This window comes from Phasianus colchicus, chromosome 5 (assembly GCF_987193195.1).
Source record: "Phasianus colchicus chromosome 5, bPhaCol1.hap1.1, whole genome shotgun sequence".
Classification (NCBI taxonomy): domain Eukaryota; kingdom Metazoa; phylum Chordata; class Aves; order Galliformes; family Phasianidae; genus Phasianus; species Phasianus colchicus.
In genome coordinates, this window is record NC_143440.1 from 15,064,700 (window position 1) to 15,092,691 (window position 27,992).

Here is a 27,992-nt window from a genome sequence, read left to right on the forward strand (position 1 = left end):
CTACTGAAATTGGGGGTACAGGCAATCTGAGCCATTAGGAGCATAAACCCTATTTACATTGCTGTATACAATGTCATTAGCATTAAATGAACATTACTACATTACTGGATAAAGCATGCACTTATGACAACAGAGAACAAGTCAGTCCGTTATATCAACATGACAAAAGTCATCTTTAATCATTTGCAAAGCAAATTAATATAGAAAGAATGGCCAGTTGCTTTACTACGCAACCAACATGAAAGCTAAGAAATGGGCATGAGGAAAGGCTGTTGTAGGAAAACAAGCCATAGGCACACCAGCAGGCTGGCCAGCACTTGACCAAAGGCAACTGGAGGTCCAAGGCATTGTGCATCCCAAAGAGCTACAGCCAGCCCAGAGCAAAGTGTTTACAAGCTGCCTAGGAGTTTTATGTCTCCCAGCACCTTGACACTTTGTTATCATGCAACAATTACTACACAGTACCACCAGGATATTAAGTGTTAAGGCAGAACACGAAGGGAGTACAGAACCCAACACAGCTGTAGGTTTAATTTTGCACTCCTATGCTTATTCACAGCTCCTGTATCCCTTTGACATCTCATGTGCTCTTGGCCACACCTGAGTTTACTGAGAACAAGGGGAATTTAGGAATCATCTCACATACCTTCCTCATGATGAGCTTTAATGAGTGGAAGAGACACAGAACAGGATGCAAAGAAAGACAAGAAAGACAAGAGCGTTAGGAACTGCAAGACAACCTTGCACTCATACAGAACAGAGGGGACGGGATGTCTGAGACAGTACTGTGGGGAAATAAAATAAGATGGATACAAAAATCACTACTGAAATTGAGGGTACAAGCAATCTGAGCTATTAGGAGCATAACCCTATTTACATTGCTGTATACAATGTCATTGGTTTTAAATGAACATTACTGCATTACTGGATAAAGCATGCACTTCATACCAAGAGGACAAGTAAGTCCTTTACATCAACATGAGAAAAGCCATCTTTAACCATTTGCAAAGCTAAATAATATAGAAATCATTGCCAGTTGCTTTACTATGCAACAGACATCAAAGCTAAGAAATGGACATGAGGAAAGGCTGCCATGGAAACACCAGCCATGGGCACACCAGCAGGTTAGCCAGCACTTGGCCCAACAAGTGGAGGTCCAAGGTGTTGTGCATCTCAAAGAGATGCAGCCAGCCCTAGAGCAGAGGGTGTTCAAGCTGCCTAGGAGTTTTATGTTGCTCAGTACCCTGACACTTGTTTTCAGGCAGGAATTACTAGAAAGTATTATCAGGACATTAAGGGTCAAGACCAAACATGAACTGAAGGGAGTACAGAACCCAACACAGCTGTAGGTTTAATTCTGCACTCTTATGTCTTCTTTCAGCACCTACTTCCCTTTGATATCTTGGGTCCTCTTGGCCACCTCTGAGCTTACTGTGAACAAGGGGAATTTAGGAATTATCTCACATACCTTCCTCATGATGAGCTTTAGTGAGTGGAAGAGTCACAGAGCAGGATACAAAAAAAGACAAGACCGTTAGGAACTGCAAGACAAACTTGCACTCATACAGAACAGAGGGGAGGGGATGTCTGAGAACGGAATGGAAAGAAATAACACAGATACAAAAATCACTAATGAAACAGGATACAGGCAGAGTGAAGATATTACATATTCCTAAATTAGGTAGCTTATAAGATATCATTAAATGTACATTAATGAATTTTTTGATACAACATGCATTTAATACCAACAGACAGAGAATAATATGTCCTTTATATGAACGTGACAAAAGTCATATTTAATCATTTGTAAAGCTAAATAATATAGAAATCATTGCCAGTTGCTTTATTATGCAACCGACATGATACCTAAGAAATGGGCATGAGGAAAGGCTGCCATGGGAACACCAGCCATGGGCACACTCACAGGTTGGCCAGCACTTGGCCCAACACAACATGAGGTCCAAAAATCTGTGCCTCCCAGAGAGACACACACAGCCTCGGAGCAGAGGGTATCCAAGCTGCTCATGGGTTTTTTATGTTTCCCAGCACTTTGACACTTTGTTTTCATGCAACAGCTCCAGTTTTCCCTTTAACATCTTGGGTTGTCTTGGCCACATCTGAGCTTACTCTGTACAGTGGGAATTTGGGAGTCATCTCACGTACCTTCCCCATGATGAGCTTTAGTGAGTGGAAGAGTCACAGAGCAGGATGCAAAGAAAGACAAGAGTGTTAGGAACCACAAAACAGCCTTGTACTTATACAAAACAGAGGAGAGGGGATAAAGAATAAACCTGATTTAAGTGGCCACATCAGATATTGTTTGTTTTAAACATACATTACCTTCCCCATGAGCTTTAGGTGGGAAGTACCAAAGGACAGAATGCAAACAAGCATTGAGGGAGGGATATTAATACACTGGTTGAATAATCTCTCAGGCCAGAGGGTAAGGTTTAATCCCAATAAGGGATGTGCTAAGGGCAAGGAGGAGAAGGAATGAGAAATTAGCTGCACCAAGTGAGAGGAACAGCCTACAGCAGGGGAGGATTTGGAGGGCAGGTAGGAACCATGGACTACACAGTGACCGTGTTCTGCTCCCTTTTCCCTGCATTTCAATTCCTCTCAGTGCTAAGGTGATGATGGGAAGGCATGAGGAAAGCCAAGGCACATATTTTCTTCACGAGCCCCAACAGCTGGGATAGGCAGAGCCAGAACAGTGAGATGGAAAACAAGAGCAGTTAGGCTAAAGGGTATGTGAAAGCAATAGGGGGAGTATAGAACACACAGGGGTGTGAAATAGAGAGACAGGTGACCAGAGTCTGCATGGATACAAGAAATGTAAATCCTTCAGGACCTGCACTCTGCAAAAACCCTGTCAGCTGCTCAGAGCTAATCTGCCCCTATTATAAACAGGTTTATGTTTTTTTCGTACATGCCCATAACACAAAGCTTTGCAAATGCAAAGGGAACCAACCCACCCTTTGGCTCCTCATACTCGGAGCACCAAGCCCCAGACAAATAAAGTACAAAGGGTGGGTTTCTGTTCCAGCCCCTTTCCTGGTCCTGCAGACACCACACACCCTGCAGAGAGCCAGCCAAGTTATTTGCAAGTATCCTCACAGATGTAACTAATAACACCACAGAATGCAGGTGTTATTATTTATATTATATATAATACTATATATTATAGACTATAACTCATAATATATATGACATACTATATATAATATTACATATTATAGAATATGTACTGTGTAACACACATGGCTACACACATACCTTGCCACAGATGGATTTTGACTTTAAAATCCATCTGATCATTATCTGCCAAGCTATGCAGGAGAAACCAGTTGATATGGGATATAGGCCTTCAGAGCTAGACCTCAGCTGCTCTTTGGCTGGTGTTATCGACACCCAGGGCTAAAAACCAGCCTCAGAGCCTACTGTGGTCTGGAGAAGGGGATGGTGCCCACGTTTCCCATGCTATTCCCTCCCCAAAACCATTGGAGGTGTTGATGGATACACAACTTATGGGGGACCCACGGTGGGACCCCAAAACTTCCTTAGATGCCTTCCTAAACCAGTTGATCCTCATGTGGGAATGGAGAGGCTCAGGGGAAGTAAATGTTTTCAGGTGAGGTATCCCTTGTCCCAGCATCGTTCTCTCGCCTGTTGTTTTCTTCTACCCTGAGCACTGCAAAGAGCAGAGCTGAGGTGTCCTTCCACATACCTTCTTCATGGACCTCTTCTGTGGGTGGCAACATCATGCAGTGAAGAGAATGAAGAAAAAAGTTAAAACAGAAATGTCTTATTTAAACATCCTTGAGGTTTTCCAAGCACACAGGATAAGAATACACAGTGATGAAATTACAGAATGAGAGAGAAGTAAAAATAATATCTTTATGGGCATGTTACTGAAATATGGGAATATGACCACAGATAAAAACCACATTACAAAGTCACCCATTAAGTTATCTTTATTAGAGCTGGTTGACATTTCCTAAAGCTCAGTTTTGATGAAATTTTAACCACAAATAAAATTTCTCCTTTTTTTTTAATCCATGTTTGTTGAACAGTTACAAATTTAGATTCAGCATTCTTCAGATTTTGAACTGTTAAAGAAATTCATCACTGAATTTCAAGAAATGGATGTTAATCCTCCACCACCTTTTTTTTTTTTAACCTAAGATTTTGGAGAGAGGATTTAACACCTCTGGGACAAGAAAGTTACAGCGCAATAAAAAAGACCAAACCAAATAAATATTTCTTTCCATATATATATATATAACTACACACTTGTATATGCGTGTGCATATTTATGTATATATGCACATCATGCATGTGCATCTATATATAAAAGACCCAGTTTCCTGCCAGCTCAATAAGTGACATCAATAGCTGTCATTGCATTGATGTCTGCGGCTCAGGACCACATCCTGGCCACCAAGTGTGAACTGTTTGCTCTGTATTTCTTGGTACACATTCTTCCTCTGCACCAAGAGAGAAAGAAAGCAGAAGCCATGTCACATACCTGTTTCATGAGCTTCAGACGGCAAGTGTCACGGAACAAGAAGCAACAGCAAACAGGAAAATGGAAACAGAAAACTGTTAGAAACTGGTATTCTAGTCAGGTAAGGCCTGAAGAATGAGTGGTTAGGAAGTGATGGGAAAAAGTTATATGGGTTGCTTTGGAAGATAGCACAAATGTCAAGCAAAACGAGGGAAAAATGCAAAGATATACATCAGAGGAGTTGATCATGCAGATAAAGAAAAGTAGGATTATAGTCACCTGCCTTTTAATTTCAATTATTACAATATTGAAATTCAAAAGGAGATAGTAAGGGAAGGAAGGAGAAAGGAAAGAAGTACTTTTCCTTTTAGGAAGGCTTGTCTGTAGGAATGACACCCTTTGCTCACTCTTTGGGCGTTTGACAAGGTGCAAAGAAGGATGGAGTATGAGCAGCACTGACACCTCCCCAGCTCTGCCTCTATGGGCAGCAGCCACTGGAGACACCTCTACAATGCATTTGGTACCTGCACTTGCTGCTCTTGGGCCCCTGATTTCCTTATCTCCCTGGTAGGGATGCTGAGGGACACACAGCTATGCCTTAGAGAAGAAACTATTCTGAGCAAGCTCCCTTCTGTTCCCATCTCTGCTGATGGGAATTACTTAGTGGCAGCAACCTGAGCGGAACCAGCTGCTCTGCGTAAAGGCCCCAAAATGGACATTTCTTTCCTGCAAATGACAGAGTCTCAAAGGTGGGCAATATGGGCAGTTCCACCTCGCAGAAAAGGCTTTCACCTGATCCTTTAGAAAGTGTCTTAGACACCAAGTGAGCTCTTGGGAGAAAGTAAAACTCCTATGGATGTGCCCCAGAGTTTTGCCCTCATTTCAGTTCCACATACCATGGGAAAATGAAGGATGACAACTGACAACTACACTTGCCTGAACATGTTAGAAATGCCCAGCAAAACCACAGTTACACTTCCAGAATTTTCCCCTCCCTGCTAGCTGCAGACTCTGAAACAAGTCAGGTGAAAAAGCTCAGGGGTGTGAAGAGCTTTTCATACTCCATCTTTCCAAAGCTTCCTCTGTGTCTCTCGCAGCTTGTCAAATCACCTTTTGCCAGCTAATGGTGCAACTGAAAGACTTCCTCTTTGCCAGCTAATTCCTTGCCTCATCTTTTCCAGACCTCCCACTACCCTCTGCCTGGTGCTCCTCAGGAGCCAGACAGCCCACTCTCCTTTTCAATTCCAAGATTCAGCTTAATTACCATCTCCTATTGTTCCTAAAATATCATGTTTTATCACAGCATATCTGCAGATCATGGTCCCAGCTTGGCTATGTTTTGACTGACAGATCAAGTGTTTCAGATCACCTTTAGTGGCAAGCGTCAAAGAGAGGGGTCAAATACAGACAAGAGATAGGCAGAACCAAGAATCCAGGAAAGATCAGTTACATTCCAAATATTTTGTTACCTTCTTCTTCGTATTCCTCTGCATTGAAATAGAGGAGGGAGGGGAAAAAAAAAAAGCAATCATCACCTTTAGCACCCAACACACAGCCAACGACAGGTTACACATCAGTAGGATGTCACTCATGATAGAACTCTAAATTCACATGGATATGGGCAAGATGCCCTCAAAGGGTCCACTTTCAAATCAAAAAGAAAAACAGCAAACAAGATGCCTTTGAGAAAAAGCTGTACAATGGGAGGAGGGTAATATTGTACTGAATTTTTTTCTTGAGCAATGGAAGCTCAGGTGTACAAGCATGTTAGGGGAAAGAGGCATCAGGGAAGTCCAGTGAGGATATAAAAAACAAACAGAAAATTTTTAAAAAAAACATATGTTTCTATGTTGCTTAAGTATGCTGCATTTCTATGTTTTAAAACAGAAATTATTATGTCTGCAAAACTATCAAAATAAGTTGCCAGCAGATGGCAGTGCCCCTACAAAAAAAAAGCACCATCCCCACACAACCAGGACGTCAGTTTTGGGCTGAAATCCCAACGTTTCCCGCAGCGAAAGACAGAGATAGACAAACATTGATATGCAAAAAAGACAACGACACGTACTTAGACATCAAGTAAAGCTAACTGCACCAGCACATTACAGTAAGAGACCAACGATAGGCAGAAAGGAGAAGACAGACACAGTCAGTGAACGCTACAGACTTGCACAGAAGAAATTAGAGATTTGGACTTACCCTCTCCGTGCTCCCTGTGAGAAAGAAAGAAAGAAAAAAATTGTTACTGAAACTAAATTTTTCTTCCACTCCATATTATTGCCAGGCTATGCTGAAGAAATCCAATACACTTCTGTTTAAAATCTATGTTGTTTCTTCATTCTCCCATTTTCTTTTTGCTCTCAAAAGAGTCACTTAGTTTTAAAATTATTAACAGTCAGTTTACTAATGTTCCTGATTCTGCAGAGTCACTTGGTTTTAAAATTATTAGAAGTCAGTTTACTAATGTTCCTGATTCTGCTGGTGCACATGGAGCCATGTCCCAGCATAAAGTTACCATCATATGATACCCACAAGGAAACACTTTGCTGATAAGGCTGATGGACTTCAGCCCCAACGCACTGGGGATGATGGCCTTTAGCTCTAGAGATGCCTACTAAAAATTTTGGATAAATCAGATGTTGTTTATGTTTATACTATGGCTGTTTTCACCTCAACTTCATGTTCTGTTCCCATTCCTCACCTCTGCTCCCTAGCCTTTCCTTTCCTAGCACGAAATCCAAACCTTGAACCAGCCATGCCTGATGGAGTTGGACAGGGCACAGCCAAAAGAGACCAAGCAAGGGATGTTTGGGACAGATGCTGCTCTAAAAAATGTTGAATTTTATCTTAGGAATTTTTTGTGTGTGTTTATTGTTTAAGAGTTGGCTGGAAATAATGGCCCTGTAGTAAGCGAAGAGTCTAACTGACCTCAGCAGGTCAGCACTTGAAGCCTCCAACCCTGTGATTGCCTCAAGTCTCCCCTCTCTACCTACTGACGTAGAAATGCCAACTGACCTCACTGCATTTGGACACATTACTTTGAACTCGTTAAATCAGGGCAGAAAGCAGTTCTCCACCACTCCGTATTTCATTCAGACTCTATTATGAGTGGCACCATGGCATCCAAGGACAAGTGGAGTTGGGTCAAGGTGCCAGGAAGACTTTCCCTGCTGCATGAACTCCAACAGACCCTTTGAAACCTGGAGCCCCTTCCCTGCTGCTCAACACCTTGGGGGTTGTGCATGGGGTGACAGCTGCCTCCCATCCCCATGGTAATGCCCTTGGGCACTCTGTGGACTCAAGCAGAACAGATGAACGTGCAGACGGCTTGCTCTCTACTTACACTTCCTCGGTATCAGACATGTTGGCAGTGAGTTTCTAGATAAAAGATGAAAGGAAGAAGAAAAAAAGCGTTATTAGTGAGAGAGTTTCCTAAATAATTCCAAGGCAGGAGCAGATGGGTTGACATTTGAAGACGAAAAAAGCCAGGCATCTGCTTTCCCACACGGCAGCCAATCCCCCACCAACACTGCCATTTTCGGAGTGCTACAGACCCCTGCCAGCCAGGTCAGATGAGAAGGAGAAGTGGCAAAGGGGAAAGATCAGCTGGCAAGATGTGCCCATCAACTCGGCCACCCTCGGAGGGAGGGGGAAATCTGGACCTGGGTTTGGGTTACAAAACCTCCAGAGATCAGGGAGATGGGCTCAGGCCTTGCACTCTCGCACCTGTCTGACATTTCCATCACTTCAGCAAGATCAGAGAAATCTTGCCCTCTTTTATGCTACTACAAATGGGAAGACCCCAGCTTTTAAGCATTACTCAGAACTAGAAAATATAATAGTAATAAAAACCCAACCACTCTGCAGATATATCCAGAGATAACTATTTAGTCATCAGCATGCAGAAACTGTCATTAAGTGCATTAAGTAACAGTGTCTGGCTTACATTGTTGATTAATACATGAACAATGGGCTGCTGATTTAGGATGAAAACTGGCCAAATGCACGGTTAGGCAACCTATATCAACCCAGCCAGTTGTACTTATTACAATACATCTCACAGTGCATTTTGGACAAATCCATCCATGGCTCAAGCCACTCTTCTCTGGCTTGTGTTTGAGCACATTGCACGCAAGCCCCCTTCTAAAAGTCCCGTCCTGCCCTGAAGCTGGGGGCAGGAGGTAGTCAGGGCCCCTTCAGACTTCCTCCAAATTGGCAGTAGGTCTTAAAATACAAAGCCAGGCTCCTCTTGGCTGGGAAACCCAAACCGTGACTTTCACAACTTCATTACTCAGCTGATATATGAGAGATGTCTTGAAGGAGCAGGTGGACTGATTTAGGTTCAAAAGGAACAACTGCAGCTCAGAAGCTTTCTATTTCAGAGGAAGGCAGTAATCCCAGAGGCTCCAACTCTGCCCTATAAGGGATCCTTTCCATTCCCCAGCAGTGACCCTGAACACCATGCTTTAATGCTACTCGTTGACACCAACAATTTAAAAATTCATGTTCTAAGCAGGCTGCATTTTCAGCCTCCCCATATACTTTATTATTATTTATTTATAAGAACTCAACGTTACCCTGGAAGCCATGCCAGCAATGGCTGTGTTAGAAATGGGAGGATGGCCTACTGCTAGGACACACAAGACCTGGGTTCATCTCTTACTGCAAGGCTGCATTTAATTGGTAGCTATGATTGCTCCCCCCCAGGCATGACTCTTGTATTGGAGTAACCTCAGCTCTGCAAAAGGCTTTTAGAATCACAGAATTGCTTAGGGTGGAAGGGACCCTCAAGATCATTGAGCTCCAACTGCTTGCTTAGATATAACATCACCTCTCATTTCTCTTGATCTAGACCAGTCTTCAGAATTAAGGCTCTCTCTCCCTGTCTGCAGAGGGGCTAGCAGTATGACAGCTTCGCAATCTCACTTTAGCCTCCAAAAATTATTTGAGCTAATAGTAATAACACTTAACGGTATGTTGCTTTCTGCAGTGGGTTAGTAGAGATTGTCCTGACAAAGGCCCAAGGAGGGAACCTTTCAAATGACCAGCTGTCAGCTTATACCAAAGTATGTGGCCTGTAGGACTTGAGGCAATGGCCAATCCTCCCATGCATTCTGCTTTAATTTGTAAAGGCAGATTTCATTCTTCCCAAGATAGAATAAAACAAAAAATAAATAAATTAAAAGAGGGGCTGAAGAGCTTTGGACTTCCGATTTCACTATGTGGCACGAAGAGTGATATTGCTCTATGCCCTACATGTGGAAATCAAGATGTCTGTTTGGTGCAGGGTGGGCATGTAATGCAGGGCATACTGTTCTTTCCAAGGCAATTGAAGTCTACAGGAGACTTTGCAATCAGGCTTGCTGTTAACTGTTATTGGAATGAGCTCATCCACTCTCCAATTTAGCTCCCAGGACTTCTTGCTGAGGGTTGTCACATTGGTACTCCCCTACGCTCTTCCATATTTGTTAATCCAAGAGCTGTGACAGCGAGTGGGACTTGGCATGGCATTTGCCCACATGCTAGGAAAGCCAAATGAGAATACCAAAATCTCTGACACCCAAATGCCCCAATCCAGAGGGGCTTTCCAGGCCCCGGATAAAGCAAATCAATAACAAGACAAGGACAAAACCACATAACAAAAAAAATACCCAGACAACTTGAGCCACGTATGAGACAAGAAACGATTCTCAATTCCTGCACTGTCCACATAGCTAACCGTGTCATCAAAGCAGCAAATAAAACAGATCCGTATTTATCTCCAAAAGGGACTGAAGAAAGCAATCCACTAAGAACAGTATATATTTTTTCACTGACGGCAATGGAAAATCTCCAGCTGGCTCAGGATTGCCCTTCAGTGGAAATTACATTACACGCAGCGAACGCAGCCTGAGATTAAGGCTGTTAGCACCTTGAGGCAATAACTGGTTTTTGTTTGTACAGTGGCAGAGAAAAATGGGGTTTGGACTTGACTGAGGTTTAAGGATGTAATAAAATCAATTAGCTAATAATGCCCACCATCTGGGAGGAAAACAAAACACAGCTTTGCCAGCCCGAGCTTCCTGCCTCTTCTCACCCCTTCAGGTGAAAACAAAGCTTACCTTTTGCATTTCATTCAAGCTAAAAACCCTGAATCATTTCATTTCTAATTTTATTTGCTTACGTTCTTCAAGCCCTAGTGCTTGTTCCGTTCAAAAATTAAGCCACGCATGCTCACTTGCTTTTCCAATAAACACAGGGATGTGGCAGTTTTATTGCCTGCCCTCCCAGCTGGCAGAGCAAATGCCCTCTTCCTCCTCAACCCCAAATGGCCAGGGGCCAGCTCAGCTCGTCCTCTTCGACCCCAAACACTTCTGTCCCTGGCCAAAGGAGCAGAGCCATCACGTCCCAAGAAGCATCTTAGCAGCTGGGAATGTGCCTGCCTGCCAGCTGGGAGGAGGAACGGGCTCCCTTGTACCCCAAGCCCATCCTTGGAAAAAACCCACTACCAGCCATACAAGGGAGGCAAGGCAGCAGGAGTGCTACAGAAGGGAGGGAGGGAGGAATAAACTGGCTGTGCACGGGCAATGAAACAGCAATCAGACAAGAAGCAAGGTTCAATTCACCAAACAGCCATGCTTTCCTAGCAGGGGCTGCTGCAAACTCAACACATCTATTAATATTATTTTTGTAATAACATATTATCTACACAGGTATATATTTATACGTATTTCTTCCTTTCACCTGCCCCCTCCTTTGTTTCTGAACTGCTTGGTATTTTCCAGCAATAAGTGCTTCTCTCACTACTAGGGTTAAGTAGTGGAGCTCACCTGTCTCCCTGTCCTCCAATGATACAAAGCAAAACACCAATTCTTGCCCCAAAATGCACCTTTGGGAGTCTTTGGGTGTTGTCTACTTGTTGTGTAGAGGTGGCCAAAAGTAACAAGACTAAAATGGAGAGATCAGCTGTGCTTAACCGATGTCCCCTGCCCTTGCCCCATCCTGTCCCCATGTGCCTAGCCTGGCAGTCCCCACAGCCCCCCCAGCACACTGGAGATCCTCCATGCCACCCACACCAGGCGTCAGGCCAGGAAGGCACAGAGCTTTGAAGCCACACTTACAGCAAACATTCCACAGCCATGCTGAATTTACTCATCTACCTCCTGAAGAGAATACTTCCCTAATTTTCTTCTTTCTATGCAAGAGGAGGAAGTTTTCAGTGGCTGCATTAGTGCTCTTTCACCCTCCTTCTCCCCTACCTTGGCCATCCCTTTCTTCTGGAGACCCGTCAGTGTTTCTACCTTGCTGCCTAAAAGCTTTCCTGAACACTACGTACACCTCCTTGACTCCAAACATCATTGCCACAACACTTCCAACCTGGGCTTTGGAGTTGTCTCTTCCCCTACTGCTCACTCTCAAACCCAGGTCCCTACAGGTGACAGCAGTCTTGTGCAATACCCCATCAAAGGGAATAAGGAGAAGTGCCCTTCCCTTAGTGGGGACACAGTCTACACAGGATCCCAGACCTCACAAACTTCCAATCCTCCCCTTAGGATCACCCCTCATCCAAACCTCAGCCCCATCACGTTTCCCAATGGGATCCCACTTACCTGGGGGTGTGGAGACAGACGTGGAACTCCCTGCAGAGGGGACGGGCTGGGATCTGCAGGCGTCCTGGGGTGCTGCTGCTCTCAAGTTATAGTGACATTTGATCGTCTGCAGGAGCCGATTGGCCCCCAGCCCCCCACGATGGGCAGGGAAAGGAAGGGAGTGGGGCAAGGAGTGAGGGAAAAAAAAAAAAAGTCATACCATGTATAGGAGCAGCTGGAGGGATTGCACAGATGATGCATAGATGGGAGGGACATGTTTGGATAAAAAAACCAGCGGGGTTTGTGTTTCTATATTTACACTACCACTAGGCAAGCAAAACTTATAGAGGGGTATCTGAGGCAAAGGCACCTCAGAAATGAAATGCAGGGCTGTTGGAACTCCATGGTGTGTGGTTGCTGCTTCAGATATGGCTGTGGCACATTGCATTCCGCAAGCTTAGTACACAATAGCCACCTCTGTACTCCCAGCCAGGCAGGGGTTCTCCCTGCTACCCTTGAAGCAGGAGTGACTTCATTTGGAGTCAGTAAAGAGCTCGAGGACATCCAACGGTGCTTAGAAGGTGCATGAGAAGTCAGCAGCATATAGCACATGAGGTTGTGTGTGTTGACACTCACCATCTCTTGCCAAGGGTCTTGCCAAGCATTAGCGTTGGAGGAAACCTAGACCAAAATACAACAATGGAGCAGGAGAACTGCCCAAGCACGTGCCTGACCTCAAACCACACTCAGAGCCTTCTCACTGTGATAAAGCAGCGATACTTAAGTAAGGACATCCTGCAGCAAGTCTGGGGTGTCTGAACCTTCCAGTCATCCCAATACGAGGTCAGGAGCCTGTAGATGCACAGGAGGGCCCAACAGGCAACCCAAATGCATGCGAGGCTTTACCAGCTGCACAGACACATGAGCAAAGGCTCACAGCACTTTGCACGACCCGCGGGTCACGGTTTCCATTTCACTGTCTCTTGCAGCTTCAGCCCCCATCCCCTCCTCCCGTCTCCCCTTGGCAGGCAGCCCCTGCCACACAGACCGTGCCCACAGTGTGCCTGGCAGATGGGGCACCCCTTTCTCGCAGCCTGTAAGAGCAGAGAAAACCTTTCAGAGCTGCAGGACAAGTGATATTTTTGGCTCGGCTCATGGATCGATTCCTGCCCTCTTTCCCTGCCACTTGCAGGAAGGACTCCCCGAGTGAGGATGTAGAGAGCAGCTTTTAAAGACGTGGAGCAGGGCGCTGCAGCCTCCCATGCACCAGGTAACCTGCACGAGCAAAAATCTCCTTATCCCTCCCTGCCTCCTGCAGCCTGGCTTGTAATGATGCTTGTGTTACCCATTGGGTGGGAAGGGAACGGTGCCGTCAGGTCTGCACCCATACTCAGCGCACTGCTTTGGACAGGAGGAGCCTGGTGGTGGCAGAGCCCCAGCAGCACCCGCATGGTGACTGTGACCAGGAATCACAGCCTGCATCTCCCCGAACACCAATGCAGCCAGCTAACTTTCGTGCCACATTTTGGGGATTGCTATGCATTTTTGCCATCTTGCACTGGCTCATTCCCATCGTGCACTCCACTGGTTGGGCAAGTCTCCAAGAAATAGCGTATTTGCCCAAACTGGCAGCAGAGCAAGGATGTACTGGAGGGGAGTCCCTCATCAATTTCTCCTTTTAATATCAGCTGTAGAGCCTGTCTGGCAAAAGTGCTACCAGCCTCTTTCACTTATCTGTCCTTCTGCATTGTTCTTGCTGTTAACGGGGCATCTCCATTAAGGTCTCTCAAACCAGGGTGTGCTGACAAAACTGCATAAAGGCAAAATTGGCACTGACAGGCTGTGGGATGGACAGGCAGCCAGGTGCAGCTCTTGACTTTCTACATGTTACTGGGTTGTAGGCACTGGATTTTAGTGCCAGGCTTTTCATACTGTAAAGCTCCATAGGGACAGAGATGCAGGAGACATGCTGACTAAATGAAAATAAGTTATATGCAAACTTTGGTCTCGGAAGCACACCCTTTGATCTCATATGCATGTCTGTGCTGGTGTGGACATGTTGCTCCAGATGAGCACTCACCTTGGTGTTATGTAGCACATCTATACTGTCTCCCCCATCACCCAGATGCTTGCTACTGTCCCTAAAAGATGCCTGTGCATCCTTTGGGTTTCCTCCACCAGGAGTGCTCATGTCCATGCTCACATTCTGCCCTGGCTGCCCTGAGCTGTGCGCTATGTTGTCTTGCCAACCTGGTCTGACTGTGGGGACCTGTGCCATTCACCCTCTGAAGGGGATGAAAGGCTCATCTGATACTTGTGTTCTTCCTTTGCTCTGCTATCACCTGGCTCACAAGCAAGGCTCATTTCCCTCAGCCTACTTCAATGCTTCATCCTTTCTTCTCTTAGAAGATCTCACCATCAGCTTTGGCATGTAACCACAATTGTCTTCAGTATTTAATTTGTGCCTTAGCCACACACTCCATGCTATCCACACATACCATGTGGCTACTCCTTATTTCACCTCCTGCTGCCAGTTCCATCCACAGCCATCGTGGCCAACAAGAAAACACCACCACCCACCTAGCAGTCCCTACTTACAGCATTGACCAGAAAAGGGAAGAGAATTTCTTGCATCCACCTTTCTAGCAAAATCTATTGGATTGCTAGATGAGGGTGCAGCAAGCACTGGTCTTTGAAGACCACCTCACCTACCATGGATGGTATCAAGATACACAAAGTAGGCACGAGCCCTCAAGCCACAGCCTCTTTTTCTTTCATGCTGACATTATTTCAGTGTGGGAGAAAATGCAAAACCAACAGTGTTACTCCTCAAATTGGAGCCAGAGGCTAGGACAGAAACCTAGGCAATTTTCCATTGGAAACCTCTGCAGACTTCAGAACCCAAAGTCCTGCCCGTAGCCCAACTTCATGTTCATTAAAGGCTGTAGAGTTTGTAAATAAAATGTTACATTCTTGAAATAGAACAAGTAATTTAGGGTTAAAAAGGAGTGATCTTACTCTCAATATGAATTTCCTATTCACCAACTCCTGAGCCAGAGCAAAATCAAAGAGCCAAAAAAAAAAAAAACCAAGACAATCTTGCCTGGCCAGAGGTTCTCCTGAGGTCTCTCTCCAGACTGCATTGCCCCTCATCTTGCACTTGCATCTTCACGCAGGAGCTAGGGGAACTTTCAATGGCATGAAAATGGTTAAGTCATCCAAAGTGAGGCTACGTGCAAGGCAAAGGCATTTTACTTGCATTTTTCCATTACTCACCTTTAAAATGTTTCTTTACCAAGTTTGTTTTTCCCTTCTGAACTCCTATTTGAATGCTTTCAAAACAAAGAATTTTGATTTTTGTATGATTCTGCTTTTGGCACACTTGTCCACGTGTACAGACTTCAACACTGGAACTCTTGAAGTTTTCCAGGAAAACATGCTGATTGAGCTCACTGGGGAAGGGATGTGGTGTTTGTTTTTCTGGCTTGTGACACTGTCAATTATACACTTCTTACTGTGATTTAGGGCAGGCAGTAAATGAGAATCACAGAAGGCGTTTGGTAAGGGACTCTAAATTCTTATCCAAGTTTCTCCTTCTCTTTCTCCCACCCCAGAGAAAGAATTTCTGCAGAGGGCTTTGATCATCAGCTCAAGGTTAAAGCAGATGCCCTACGTTCACTGAAACGCTCTTTCCAATTTAACTGAAACAGTTGCCACTAAAGAAGGCAAAACAGATAGTGACTAAGTAGCCTCAGAGAAAGTACAGAGCATAGATTAATATTTTCTGTTCCTGAGTAAAATCCAACTACCTGTTTTAAGCAGCAGGTCAACCAGAGATCAGAATAGCCTTAAACTTTAAGATCAGCTCCTCTATTTAAGTACCAGCAGGTTGCTACCATTTTACCAGTGATGACGGGATGCTGGGGAATGTGCAGCACAACTCACACAGGATGAGCAAAGGCCACACTTCTCTTGAGCTGCTCTAATGCCCTGCTTGGCATTTAGGGTCAGGATCTCAGTCCTCAATATCCCACTGCTTGTTTCTCCTCCCAGCTTGAAGGGACGCAGGCAGAGCTCACACCTCTGACAGCAGGCATGCCAGCACCCAGATGTTTCTACAGCTCCATCCCCAAGTGTTTCAGAGAGAAGGCTTTCAAGCCCAGATCTACAGGAGGGGCAAAACGCAAAATGATAGGAAAGCTGAGAGCAGATATCCAAGTTTTCAGGCTATACGAATTTCATAGAATCATTAAGGTTGGAAAAGACCATTAAGACCATCTAGTCCAACCATCAACCCAACATCACCATGCCTACTAACCACGTCCCTAAAGCTTGCATGTATTTATGCAGAACAAGGTATTTCATCAAGATAGAACAAGCACTTGTGAGGGTGTGGAATCACCTTCCTGAATCCTAGAGGGTGGCTGGGACACCTCATAATATCAACACATTCTCCTGATGGTAGCTTCATGATGTCTCCAAGATTCAGAGGTATAACAAGGAGGATAAAAGGCAACTAATAGGCTGTCATATTCATGACCTAATTACCTACATGTGCCTCCATCCATCTTCCCAACTCTTGCAGTTCACCTTCTTCCATCTGTAGGGAGGAATTCAATCAGCACTTCAAAGAGGACACAAACGTGTTAACTCTTCAGCCAGTAGGAGCTTCTGCCTCCATCCTACCCTGTCAAGAACAGAAACCCTGCATGCTCACATAAGAAATAGGGGTGGATCTGAAGACCTCCTTCTTGAGCATTAGATGCAAACATAAGCCAGCCTTGTGCATCACCCATATGACTAATCATGCATACTTCACACCTGCTGTGAATTAATTCATTAGACTGATCTGACTTCAGTGGTGACAGCAGCAGAGCAGGATGCAACATGTCATCAAGAATTTTCAAATTCTGTTGAAGTTTTCTTACTCATAATTCGTGTCTTTTTCCTAGGATTCCCATAGAATTTCTTTTGTTTGCTTTGGCCATTTTTTTTTTCTCCCTGCAATATTTTCAGTGTTGGATATGCACAAAGTCATTAGCATTTCTAAAAGACCATTACAGTCATCAGCCAAGGAAGAATTAATTGCATTAGAGTATTCACATGAAGGACTGAGCACCTCCTTCAAGTTCTCCTGTGGGTCAGTGCAGAGCTGGGTATGATTTCACCATCAGCAGGGAGGCAAGAGAATCATAGAATGGCTTAGGTTGGAAGGGACCTTAGAGTTCATCTAGTTCCAACCCCCTGCCATCAGAGGATCAGGCTGCCCAGGGCCCCATCCAATCAGACTCTGAATGCCTCCAGAGATGGAGCATGCACAACCTTCCTTGGCAAGAGGAAGAAAGTTAACAAAGCTCCCCTTCAGGAGAAGAACCCGGGTGAGCCAGACCTTCCCAACCCATGGCATATTAGGTCTTATTGACCAACAAGTACCTTTTAACACTTTTTGTGAAAGGATCAGAATGGAAGGTGACTCCTAAGAAATGTGTTAGCCTCAAAATACCAGCATCTGCATGGCTACCATGAAAACTGGTCTCAACAGATGGGCCATAACTTTGATGATCATGGGAAATACTCAACTTTCTCCATTAAAACCGGAGTGAGTGAAAAACAGGTGAGAAATGCACTAGTGCATGGGGTGAATTAGCAACAAAGCTTAGCAGGATAAGTAATGGATAAGACAGTCTGCCTTCAGGGTTGCCTTTTTGGCACATCTCACCAGTTTTTCCACACTTAAAGTCCAGATTGAACACACCAAGCTCAACCCCGTGCATTTTAGCTGTCCCAGCCCTATTTATGCGTGCAACAAGAGTCAAACTCCACAGAAACCCACAACCTAAAATTCACCACTGCCTGCTCAGTCCCTCTGCTCCCCAGCACAGCACTTCCCAAGACTGTACCCTCTAAGTACAGCACATACTACGCCAGGATCAAACAGAAATAGAGCGAGAACTCATGCTCTTCCTCTTCAGGCACAGTAACAATCAAAGCAAAACTTCAAATTTGCATTTTGCAACCCTGTCTTTTGCAAAACAGTAAATCTGACCAGTAAACTTGAAAAGCCTCCAAATGGTTTTACTGCCTGGAGCAATCCTGCTAGAATATCTATCCTGGCAGCTTCACCATCATCTGCCCTTCACCTCTCTGGTGCTTCAGATGCCAAACACTGCAGTGCCAAAGCTAGGAGTATGCAATGGTGTTATTTAATAGCCCATCTTCATGCTTATTTTAGGCAATGGAACTTCTCACGCTTTCAAAAACTAGTCACTTTATTTTTTGAGAAATATTTTGTACTTACTGGCTACTGTAAATACTTTCTTTCCCCATATGACATTTTGAATTTACCTACAGGGCTCTAAAAACACAAGAAAACAGCACCTGAAATGATCTTAAAGGAATGATGATCTGTTAATTTCGCAAACAGAACATGATGCACTCAACATGCAAGTGATTGCACATGGAAACAAGTTACACATCAGTAAGTACTGTATTTCACCTCTCTTCGCTTAATATAAATCCCTGATTTTTGCAGTGCTCTGTTCCTCTGTCGTTCAGTGTTTGCTCCGGGAAATGTTCCTATCCCATCTGCTTTAAACTTGCCCTTAGGATTCAGGAGCTCCAAGTCCATGACACCTTATTCTATTTAATTGAAGAACAAAGAGCTCATGCCTTTATTACAGCTGCACTTGGAGTTATTAAGAAATTGAGCACTTTCCTGAAGTCCATGATCTACATCAAACTGCTCCATTACAACCAAAAACCTCAGCAGACCCAGTGCAAAAGCATAGAGAAATCACGCGTGGTCTGTCTTACTACTGCTATCAGGATAATAGAATCATTAAGGTTGGAACACACTGCTAAGATCACCAAGTCCAACCATCAACCCACCACCACATCCCTCAGTGCCACATCTTCATGGTTCCTGAACACCTGCAAGGACGGTGACTCCACCGCCTTCCTGGGCAGCCTGTGCCACTGTCTCACCACCCTTCCTGAGAAATTTTTCCTAATATTCAGCCTGATCCTTGTCCATCATTTTTAAGCAAGTACTAAGTCTTATTATGTTTTGTCGCTGTCAGATCTGTCCTTTATCTACTTGAAAAAAAACCAAGAGAATCTCATAGCATTCGGGAAGGGGTGTAGAGCAGGCAAGAGACAGCAATAGACCAACTCAGAGATTTGTCCAGCAACAGATCAGCTGCTGCCTCATTATTTATAGCCTCCCTGTTCCTTGGGCTTGTTTACTGCCCTTCCCTGAGGTGCTGGTGGGAGGAGAAACACTGACATTCAGGCCCAGATGCCTCAGAGCCTGACCTTTCCTTCTGAGAGCACATTTCAAGGGACAAAGTCACTGGGAAACTTTAGACCTTTACATCTACTGCCTCGCTGAAGGCCCATTCAAGCAGTAGGAAAGGATCTCTTAATTAGCCAGCGTACGTATAGAGAGACAATTATAAAATGAACCTATAATTATTTTATGCCTGGAACGAGAAGCAATGAAGTCTAGCCCCAGTCTTGAGACAGAACAAGCACAGCACAGGCATAACATCCAAAAGAGTCTTCAGTTTTCCATCAGCTAAGCTTTCCCCAAGTTTGAACAGAGCTGTTTTGCAGCTTATGAGAAATAAGTATTCAAATATTTTGGCCACGTTTTCCAATTCCATGTCCCATTCACTCTTGTAGAATCAAAGCTAGTTGAAAATAAAATAAATTAAAAAAAAACAGCCCAGAGCCTATTGCACAGAGACAAATAGTGTGTTCCAGTAGCACTGTAGAAAAGAGCAGATGATACATAACAGCATGTTCCCCCTCTACATAATCCAAACAAATAGGATGGGGTCAGAAAAAGTTGCAGAGAAGCAACACCTCGAGGTATGCCCCAAAGGCAGTGCACTAAAAACCCACACTGGGGTTTGAGGCCCTTTCTCTGGGCACCATCAACCTGCCAAGGGGGGGGTGAATTTGGAGAACAACAGCATAGGGCACAACCAGCTACCACACAGGGCCACAAGACATGGCTGTTATCCACCAGGCTCTGAAAGCAGGCTTCACAGCTGGAGCAAGGCTCATACATTACAGTAACCCCCATCCGCTCCCCACCAGCACCTGCAGCATGTGCACACCACATTACCCCAGGAGGAGGAACAACACATCGTAAAGTTAATATAATTGTGGAAAACTTCCCCCTGGCTGATTCAGATACCTCATAAAGAGCTGCACGCACCTGCTCCAAGCCAGTTCCTTTCCTGGTTTCTCCAGAAGGTTTCCATGCAATCTGCTTGCTTCTTCCCATAGCCAACACCTGAATTATTGCAGCTGTTTCTATTGAAACCACATGAGTTCCACATGGACTGTAAGTGGAGAAATACACCCTGCAAATTAACCCTCCTTAGCACAGGTACCTCACACAAGCAGCCTGCAGAGCTTTGCTACACTCTCCAAGCTGGCAGGATGCAATCAGTAAAAGAAAAAGCTTCTGGCCACACTCTCCCAGCCAACATCAGGATGGAGTGGAAAGAAATCAGTCTGTACTCATGCAGGCACCACACAAGGCTGCTTTGAGGGTGCCTCCATGCTACAGTTGATGCACTGGTCTCACTCAAAAGTCACAGCTTGGCAGAGGAAGGGTTGAAAGAAGACTAGATGTCATCCACGACATCTTGAATTCAAGTTGAAGCAGGGGACAAGGGTATCAGCAGGCAAAGATAATAGCAAAAAGAGAGACTTTTCTTGCACTTAAAGATATAAATAAATGTCAGAGAGCTTTCTCATTCCTAACACTTTAGGACAGCACAGGCAAAGATACTGCAATCTATATGCTGTCTCTACACCACAGAAACGTTATTATCTAGAAGGTCACCTCCATGAAGGTTTTATCATTAGATGTTTATCATTAGATGGTTCCTTCCAGATAGGAGAGTCAGCTCATTAGAGTGCTGCGTGCCCCTGCAGAGAGCTGCTTCAGCCTCATCTCAGATGCACAAGCAAGCTATAGAGCAATTTTTATAGCTGACTTCTCCAGCACTTTTGGTTGAAGCTTGATTTCTCATCTATTAGCTAAGGAGCTGAGCTTTCTGCCACTCCTAGCTGCTCGCTCCAGAAAGTCTTCCACATGCTGCTCCACCTCTCCCCAAACACCACTCACTCTCATCTTACAGTCATTCTCCCCACCTCCCAATAAGAGGAAAAATAGCAAGACAACCTCTTAAACTGAGCAAGCACAAGAAAAGCCCATTTTCCAGCATGCATAAGTCTCCTTCTTTCTTGTTGTAGCCTGGTGCTTCTTTTCCTCACATTTTTTTGCTCAGAGTTGCAGGGCTTATGAGAACAGCTTTATTTATGGAACTCCTGCATCAAAACCCTCAGGATGCCATTGTTACAACATCTTCCTCAAGTTTTATTAAATGCTTACAAAAAAATTAAATCCAGAACACGTTGTAAATTGAAGCAGAAGCAAAATTATGTTGAGAGCCTTTGTGAGAAGGGGGTAGGAAAAAAAACTTCAAGAGGAGCTCCTTACCTAAAGAAGGAGTGCTCACCCCCACCATGGGCAGCAGAGGGGAAGGCAGCAGCTTTTTGAAACAAAGCTACTGCCACTGACAATACAGAAAAGTGGCAAAAACATTATGGCATGGCTACTTAGTTGTGATTAAAGGATGATACGGGAACTAAATAAACAGAACTAAATTAAACAGTTTGATGTGCACATGGAGATGGAGGACCCTCGAAGCAGATGTTGCAGTGCAACATCTTCACACAGCTGGCACTAGGAGGGTGGCACAGAGTTGTGCATCACTCTCCTTTCCAACACCAATTCCTCCACTGGAACTCTCATGAGCTCCCCCCACCAGCCACCCAGAGCCAGAAGCTCTCCATCACACAGCAGAAACCCTGCCAGCTGGGCAGGATAGCAGGTCCTTCTATTTCAGCACTTGAAAAAGAAGAGATGGAGGTGAGCCACAGCCTCCCATCTCCATGGCAGAGCCAGATTTAATTAAAAGAAAAAAAAAAGGAAAAAAAGAGCCAAAGGGTCTTGTAGAAGGTTAAAAGTGGGACTGGTTTGGCCAGATGATCCATCCCTCGCAGCCAGCTGGAGGCAGCGTGGGGTGTGTTCACCCCAAGAGGAGTCAGGCTGTACCAGAGCAAACTGACATCAGACAGGAGAAATGTCCTTCGATTATCTTCTATGGAGCAGAGGAAGTCATAGCACTGAGGATTGCATCGAGACAGGACCAAGCACAGCTGTAAGACAAGAAAATATTGTTAGACATACTTTTATGTTGGATACTAGGAAAAATTTCATCTCTGAAAGAGCGATCAGGCACTAGCATGGGCTGCCCAGGGAGGTGGTGGAGTCACCATCCCTGGAGGTGTTCAAGAAACACTGAGATGCAGCACTGAGGGACGTGGTCAGTGGGCAGTACTGGTGGTAGGTGGATGGTTGGATTGGAAGATCTTAGTGGCCTTCTGCAACCTTAATGATTCTATGTTTCTGTTCTGCCACTGGAAATACCCAGGACTGTATCATGCCTAACAGTTAAAGGCGATTTTATTCCACCCAGCTGATGCCAGGCAGAGTGAAGGAGGTGCTCCCACCAGCCTCCCCAACCCAGTAGGCAAACAGCAGGTTTCCTCTCAAGCCCAAGAAAGCCATTCAAGCACAGAGCACATTCCCCCAGCAGCCGCAGCTCTCCACCCAGGACCATCTGCAACCATATCAAGTTCCTGCAGCTCTTGATGCACTCCCCATGCGACAGCTGGTGCTGCTGAGGGAAAATGACTTCTCTGCCACATGATGGATGGCTCCTCCGTGCTGACACACTCCCTGCTGCTCCCAGTTTTGGAGCAATTGTAGATGAAGTGAGGCAGAAGGGTAGGGATCCCCAGGTGGTCGACCTGCCCTCCTCCTCAACCAGCCCTAGGGCAGCTTGACCCTCTGGAAGCCTCTCAGCTCAGCTGCTTCCCAGTCCATCATGAACCCAGATAATCTCTTCAAGCAGTATTCTTTCCTCCAGGTTTTCTGCTCAAGCCTTTCTGCTGGCAAAGAAAGCAAATCTTTTTTTCCCTGTGCTTTTACTTTGTTATACAGCAAGGGGGAAGCCAAGCACAAGTCTTGCTAGTTACACAGTCTCCTGCGTACAGAGCTCTGAAGGAGACTCGGGAAAAAAATGCAAGCGTGACAGAGAAGGCAAGTAAATTAAAAGCCAGCTTCCTTTTACTGCCTCATAGCATCTCTGCCTTTCCATCCCAGCTCGCAGATACCAGCGCAGCCACGTGCTGTGGAAGCTGCCATCCATACAGTCTGTAAGAACCACATCGCAGCAGGTTTCAGAGGGATGCTGAGATAGTAGCAAGAGTGATTTCAGGAGCACAGACCACAAGCCCTGAGGTAACAGGGCACAAGCCTGCCTCTAACTCTCAAAACAGATGGAAAGCTTTCCTGAGGCATGCAGACTAGCCTTATATTGCTTGCTCCATGAACCTCCATGCCCACTGCAGCAGCATCTCGTGCAGTTCACAGCAAATCTCAAGCAAGACCCCCACTCCAACCCAAGCAGGAAGCTGCAGTTTTCCAGGATACAGCAATCCATAGGATAAGGAGGCACTTAGAGCTGATCAGTAGCTGGGAAGTTCATCGCCCTGCCTATTTAGTATTCCCAACACAACAAGCCTGAGCAGTTCAGCCTCATAATTCTGGCTTAGCAATGCAGCTAGACCACAGCTCATCTTGTGATACAGGCTGTCTGCAGGACCACAATCTGAGATGTATGAAATCATTCCATATTCAATCCTTACACCAGGTGAACGTACTAGATCACATTGCTGTAGATAAAAACCACCCAAGCAATTACTAATCAGAACAGAATTGCACCACTGCAGGTACACACCTCTTCAACTGAGGCATTTTGGCTTTCTGAGCCAGAAAAATCTAGAATATCTACAAGATACCTGGAAGAGCATGTATATGATGGAGTGAGCTCTCAGCCTTCCTTGGAGCCAGTGTGGACTTGTTTCCAGGAGAAGCTCTTAGAATAGAAGAAATCCTAATCCTAGCCCTGTGCCTAAGGCATGAAGCTGATAAGCTGCTGGGAATGCCCAACAGTTGTCACCCCAGCTTGCCCAAATCCCTTTGAGCCCCCTTGCCAAAATGCTGGGAGGTTTCTCATACTACAGCTGGAACAAAAGCATTGGCTGGGAACAGCGCAGCATTTGCTGGGCACTGCCTAGACCATGTCCACCACAATTGATGCTCTGGAGGACAACTCACCCATTCTTCAATGCTTTCATTTCTCCCCTCCCTCACCTCTTTTTTGGGAAAAATCATCCTTCTCCCTGCCTTTCCACCAATAACTTTAGCAGGTGAAATGTCTACTCAGTACTGATCAACTTCCCAGCCCAGTGCTGGTAGCAACACTGCAAGACCATAGGAAACACCTGGCATTCAAGCAGAATTACCCATACTTCACATCTGAGAGTTTTATTTTGGGGTAGGCTACCTTCACTGTCGGTATCGCAGTGCATCCCCCCTGAGATGGGGGAGCTTGCTCAGGCTGCAATTTCACTAACCAGAGTGGAAAGCATGCAATAGCCCCTGTGGGCAACCCTGACATCCTTCCTTCTCATCTTCCTTATTCAGGATGCTCGGTCATATCCTGCACTGGGGATTAAGAGACTCTGATTTATGCCTCATTTCATAGCAAAACTCAGCAACTCTGCACTGAGCAAGAGCCAGAACAGAGTCAGATTTCTTTCTGGGGTCTGCCAGAGAGTCATGGCTGAAGCAGAGTGCTTGGTGTTACCCAGACTTGCTGAGGAGGAGAAAGAGGAGAACCAGGTCTAGTTTTCTCCTGCTTTCCTCAACAGGAAATCTGCACAGAGCTCAGCAGAATGCGGTTGGCAGCACTAGGGGAACACTGCTCCAGGGAGCTGGAAAAACAGATATTTGTCCCCTCCAGGAGCAACACAACTTTGGCTTAAAGGGGTTCCAGGTGCAACTCCCACTGGAGGTTAGACCCAATCCAGCCTACAATCCTTTTCTCTTCCACTGAAGATTCGTTTCATTGTCAAGAGAAAACTAATTTTTTCCTCCAAGGCTGATGAGTGCAAATAGAGGAGGTTACCACTGTGCTCAACACAGCAAAGAAACACCCAAATTATGATTATGACAAAGCACTTTTTCACCAGATAAGCACAGCCTTAAGTCCTGCCTTACACAATACGGATCCCTATCTGCCAGCTAAAAACCAAAGCCAGTATCAGCTTTGACTGAAGTGACACATGTAAGTTTAAGGCTGCATACAACAGAACAACACCGTATCAGAGTATTAGTAGCTGGAATCTGGAAAGCTCCAAGATACTTCCAATTTGTGCCTCTGAAGACAGTTTCAGAGCTCTAGTATCTTAGAACTGCTCCATTTCTCCTAATGCTTTGCTCCAGATTACGCTAGGACTGCCAGGATGAAAACATCAAGGGTCCCAAAGTGCCTTCACTGGATTTTATGCTAATGCCAGGAGCAGGAGGGCTCCAGCTTTGACAATACAGCTTCTCCCAGTACATCTCTTGCCCTGGCTCACCACCCTTGAGAATGGCTGAGGCTACCTTGGGAGAATAAGGAAGCCAAGTCTGATGCTTTACTCACACAGTACTGACTCTGTGCTTGTTTTTAGAGAGGAAGAGGCGGCTGTATGTCTGAATACTTCAGGATCTAGATCAGGGCTAAACCCATCTCAACCCTAAACTTTGTGCTTTCTTCTAGGAGATGACCATGCTGATCACGGTATCATCCTCCATCCAGCCCACTCCCGTCCGCCACCATGCATCTCCCCCTCCCACCCTCCCAAAGCCCAAGAAGGACAACCTGCGGCTCCAGCAGCTGCTGAAGAAAGCTGCCAAGAAGAATGCCATGCTAGCTGCAGAGCAAGCTAAGTCTTTCCGGTCCAACCTCTCCCCAGTGAACGAGGCCAGCTCTGACCTAGAACGCAGTGAGAATGTTCCCCCACCAGAGACCCCCAAAGCAGTAGCACCTGGCCCCACCAGCCTCCCGGTGCACCTCTCCATCAAGCCTATCACACACCATCGTGTGCCCTCCCCTTTCCGCAAGAGCAAGCCCTTTGTGTTGAAGGTCACTGAGCAGAGACGCATTGCTGAGCACCTCAGGCTCACCACCCCCACAGCTGAGTCCCCACTGCATGAGCCAGGTGCTCCCAAGGCTCCCCAGCAGCTTGAAGGCACAGGTGCACACCTTCCCTCTCCACACAACACTTCAGTACTCATTTCCCCCCATCCTCCTCCTTCCAGCACACCCAGCAAGGAAGGGACATCAGAGGCCACCTACGTCACCAAGGTGCACACTTATTTCCGCAGCGTCAAGGCACCAAGAGCCAAGACACCAACATCATATCAGACCCAAGCAACATCCAGCCATGAAGACAAAAGGCCTTCCTCTCCATCACCTGAAACAAGTGGCTCTGAACCATTCCCAGGGCAGACATCTGCCCCCCTTGACAGCAGCAAGGCACCAGCTCCTACGCTGCAGCCTGCTCTCCCTCCTGCTGCAAAGGCAGAGGTTCCTAACCAAGCTCCCAGGCCTACCTCTCCTGAAGAGACTAGCCATGACCCTTCACTCAAGCCTAGTGCCCCTGATACCCACTCCTGTAAAGTAACAGCCCATGGAAGTCAAGCAGAAATATCCAGATCAGAGAGAGCTCCTGAATTGCCCAGACAAGATGGTGATATTCTAAAACCATTGACTCCTAGCACACCTTGGAGGCCAGAACACCCTGAAACAGCAAGCCCTGCACAAGCTGGGCCTACCCCCACTGACACGAAGGCAGAACACACTGTGCAACCTCAGCCAACCCCCAGCTTGCCAATCACCAGCCCTCCTCTCAAAGCTGGGCCAACACCAATGGAAGACTCAAAGCCTTTGGGAGCCAAGGGCAGTGGCTGGCATCGTCTCAGGAAGCACCTGATTTTGCAGCCAGAAGCACCCAGCTTCCCAGAGCCTGAAGCAGAAAAACAACATCAGGAGGAAGGGAACAAGGAGAAGGACAGCTCTCTAAGCATCAGTCAAGACAGCAGACCATTTAAATCTAGAGCCACAAAGATGTGGGATGCCATTTTATACCAGATGACAGTCAACAAGGAGAGGAAGCAGCAAGCAGAAGAGAAGAAAGCACAGAAGGAAGAAGGCTTCTTTCTTCCCCGCCGTTTGCCCATCTTTCTGCATAAACCACGCTTCGATGCCCGGAAACTGAGAGAGCTGGCTGCCAAACCCATGTCAAAGATCACCACTGTGTTTGAGGTAGGCCGGTACGGACCCAGGACAGACAAGGAGCACGCCAAGAGCTTTAACAGAACAGCATCAGGATGGTCAGCCAACTGACGCCAAGTTACTCCAGGAGACTTATCACTCCAGAGGGTCCTACAGGGCACCATGCAAGAGAGCACCTGCTACTAGGTAGTCTGCCTGGCAGAGCCAAGTGTAAGGAAAAAATAAAATAAAAGTAAACCGCCTCCAAGCCAGCAGCCTCACGCTGAGAATTTAAGGGTTACTCTATATATAAGCTTATATGCTTTACATACTACATCCACATGCCACAAGCCACAGAAACAGACACACATTTTCAAAAGAACCAATAACACTAAGTGGTAATATAGACCAGAGAGGGATGAGACAGCAAAGACAATCTGCCTATGGAAAAAAGTCCCATTTAGAATAAGATGATAGAACCTGAAGGTGGGGCCTCACCCTAAGCAGAGGCAAGGGATTGCATAAGATCTAATCCATTCTGCTTTCACGCAGTCATTCCCCCTGTGAAAGGGTTGGGCCAATCTAGTATGTCACAGCACACCAAGACTAACTTTTTTCTAGTAATCAAGTTTTGCCACATATTTTATTTGGTTTTTAGTACAG

The 27,992-nt window shown here is 45.7% G+C and overlaps 2 protein-coding genes and 1 long non-coding RNA gene across 5 annotated transcripts in view; 1 reads left to right on the forward strand and 2 right to left on the reverse strand.

The window, feature by feature from the left end:
• Positions 1 to 3,303: 3,303 nt before the first annotated feature.
• LOC149917759 (uncharacterized) lies at positions 3,304 to 12,287 on the reverse strand. Its single transcript, XR_016466749.1, has 4 exons — positions 12,097 to 12,287; positions 7,851 to 7,885; positions 4,529 to 6,720; positions 3,304 to 3,745 (listed from the first exon to the last, which is right to left on the reverse strand). It is a non-coding gene; the product is annotated as an uncharacterized LOC149917759 (long non-coding RNA).
• Positions 12,288 to 13,122: 835 nt separating this feature from the next.
• Positions 13,123 to 27,597, forward strand: PRR33 (proline rich 33). Its single transcript, XM_090140585.1, has 3 exons — positions 13,123 to 13,345; positions 18,427 to 18,553; positions 25,833 to 27,597. Exons 2-3 carry the CDS (start codon positions 18,533 to 18,535, stop codon positions 27,459 to 27,461), a joined length of 1,650 nt encoding a protein of 549 aa, XP_089996711.1. The 5' UTR covers positions 13,123 to 13,345; positions 18,427 to 18,532; the 3' UTR covers positions 27,462 to 27,597.
• The window catches only part of LSP1 (lymphocyte specific protein 1), a 39,335-nt gene continuing 32,737 nt past the window's right edge, over positions 21,395 to 27,992 (reverse strand). For all 3 annotated transcript variants that reach the window (XM_031614139.2, XM_090140587.1, XM_090140588.1), the window contains exon 11: positions 21,395 to 22,317. The gene's annotated coding sequence lies outside the window, so the exon portion shown is untranslated. The remainder of the gene's footprint in view (positions 22,318 to 27,992) is intronic.